Source organism: Diaphorina citri, unplaced genomic scaffold, assembly GCF_000475195.1.
Source record: "Diaphorina citri unplaced genomic scaffold, Diaci psyllid genome assembly version 1.1 scaffold56, whole genome shotgun sequence".
Classification (NCBI taxonomy): Eukaryota; Metazoa; Arthropoda; class Insecta; order Hemiptera; family Psyllidae; genus Diaphorina; species Diaphorina citri.
Genome location: NW_007377493.1, coordinates 1 through 552, shown reverse-complemented (window position 1 = coordinate 552; position 552 = coordinate 1). Strand labels below are relative to the sequence as shown.

General features: G+C 52.5%; 1 protein-coding gene across 1 annotated transcript in view; it reads right to left on the bottom strand.

The window, feature by feature from the left end:
• The window catches only part of LOC103517630 (collagen alpha-5(IV) chain-like), a gene marked incomplete at its 5' end in the record, with an annotated part of 11,721 nt that extends 11,173 nt beyond the window's left edge, over nt 1-548 (bottom strand). The window contains one exon of the mRNA XM_026829420.1: nt 164-548. Coding sequence (XP_026685221.1) covers nt 164-548 — 385 coding nt within the window. The remainder of the gene's footprint in view (nt 1-163) is intronic.
• Nucleotides 549-552: the final 4 nt, after the last annotated feature.

Sequence of the window (552 nt, the reverse complement as noted above, 5' to 3'; positions counted from 1 at the left end):
ACCCTATAGGTCCTATGTAGTATTATTGTGTCTCTTATGTGTGTAGAGTGAATAGTGTTAATGGGTCTCTTTCGTTGTCTCTAGAGTATCTCTAAGTTAGGTCCTTACTAGGACTCACGGGGTCCTTGTTTGGTTCCTGTTTAGGTACTCCTTAATGGTTTGCCGGGTTGTCCTGGGGCACCTGGACTTCCTGGAGAACCAGGAGATCCTGGGCTTCCTGGGTAAGGACTAGGAGATTGTGGGTAGCCTGGGAATGCTGGAGTAGATCCTGGATAGCCGGGTTTGCCGGGTTGTCCTGGAGAACCTGGACTTCCTGGAGAACCAGGAGATCCTGGGCTTCCTGGATAAGGACTAGGAGATTGTGGGTAGCCTGGGAAAGATGATCCTGGATATCCAGGTTTGCCGGGTTGTCCTGGAGCACCTGGACTTCCTGGAGAACCAGGAGATCCTGGGCTTCCTGGGTAAGGCCTAGGGGATTGTGGGTAGCCTGGGAATGCTGGAGTAGATCCTGGATAGCCGGGTTTGCCGGGTTGTCCTGGAGAACCTGGACTT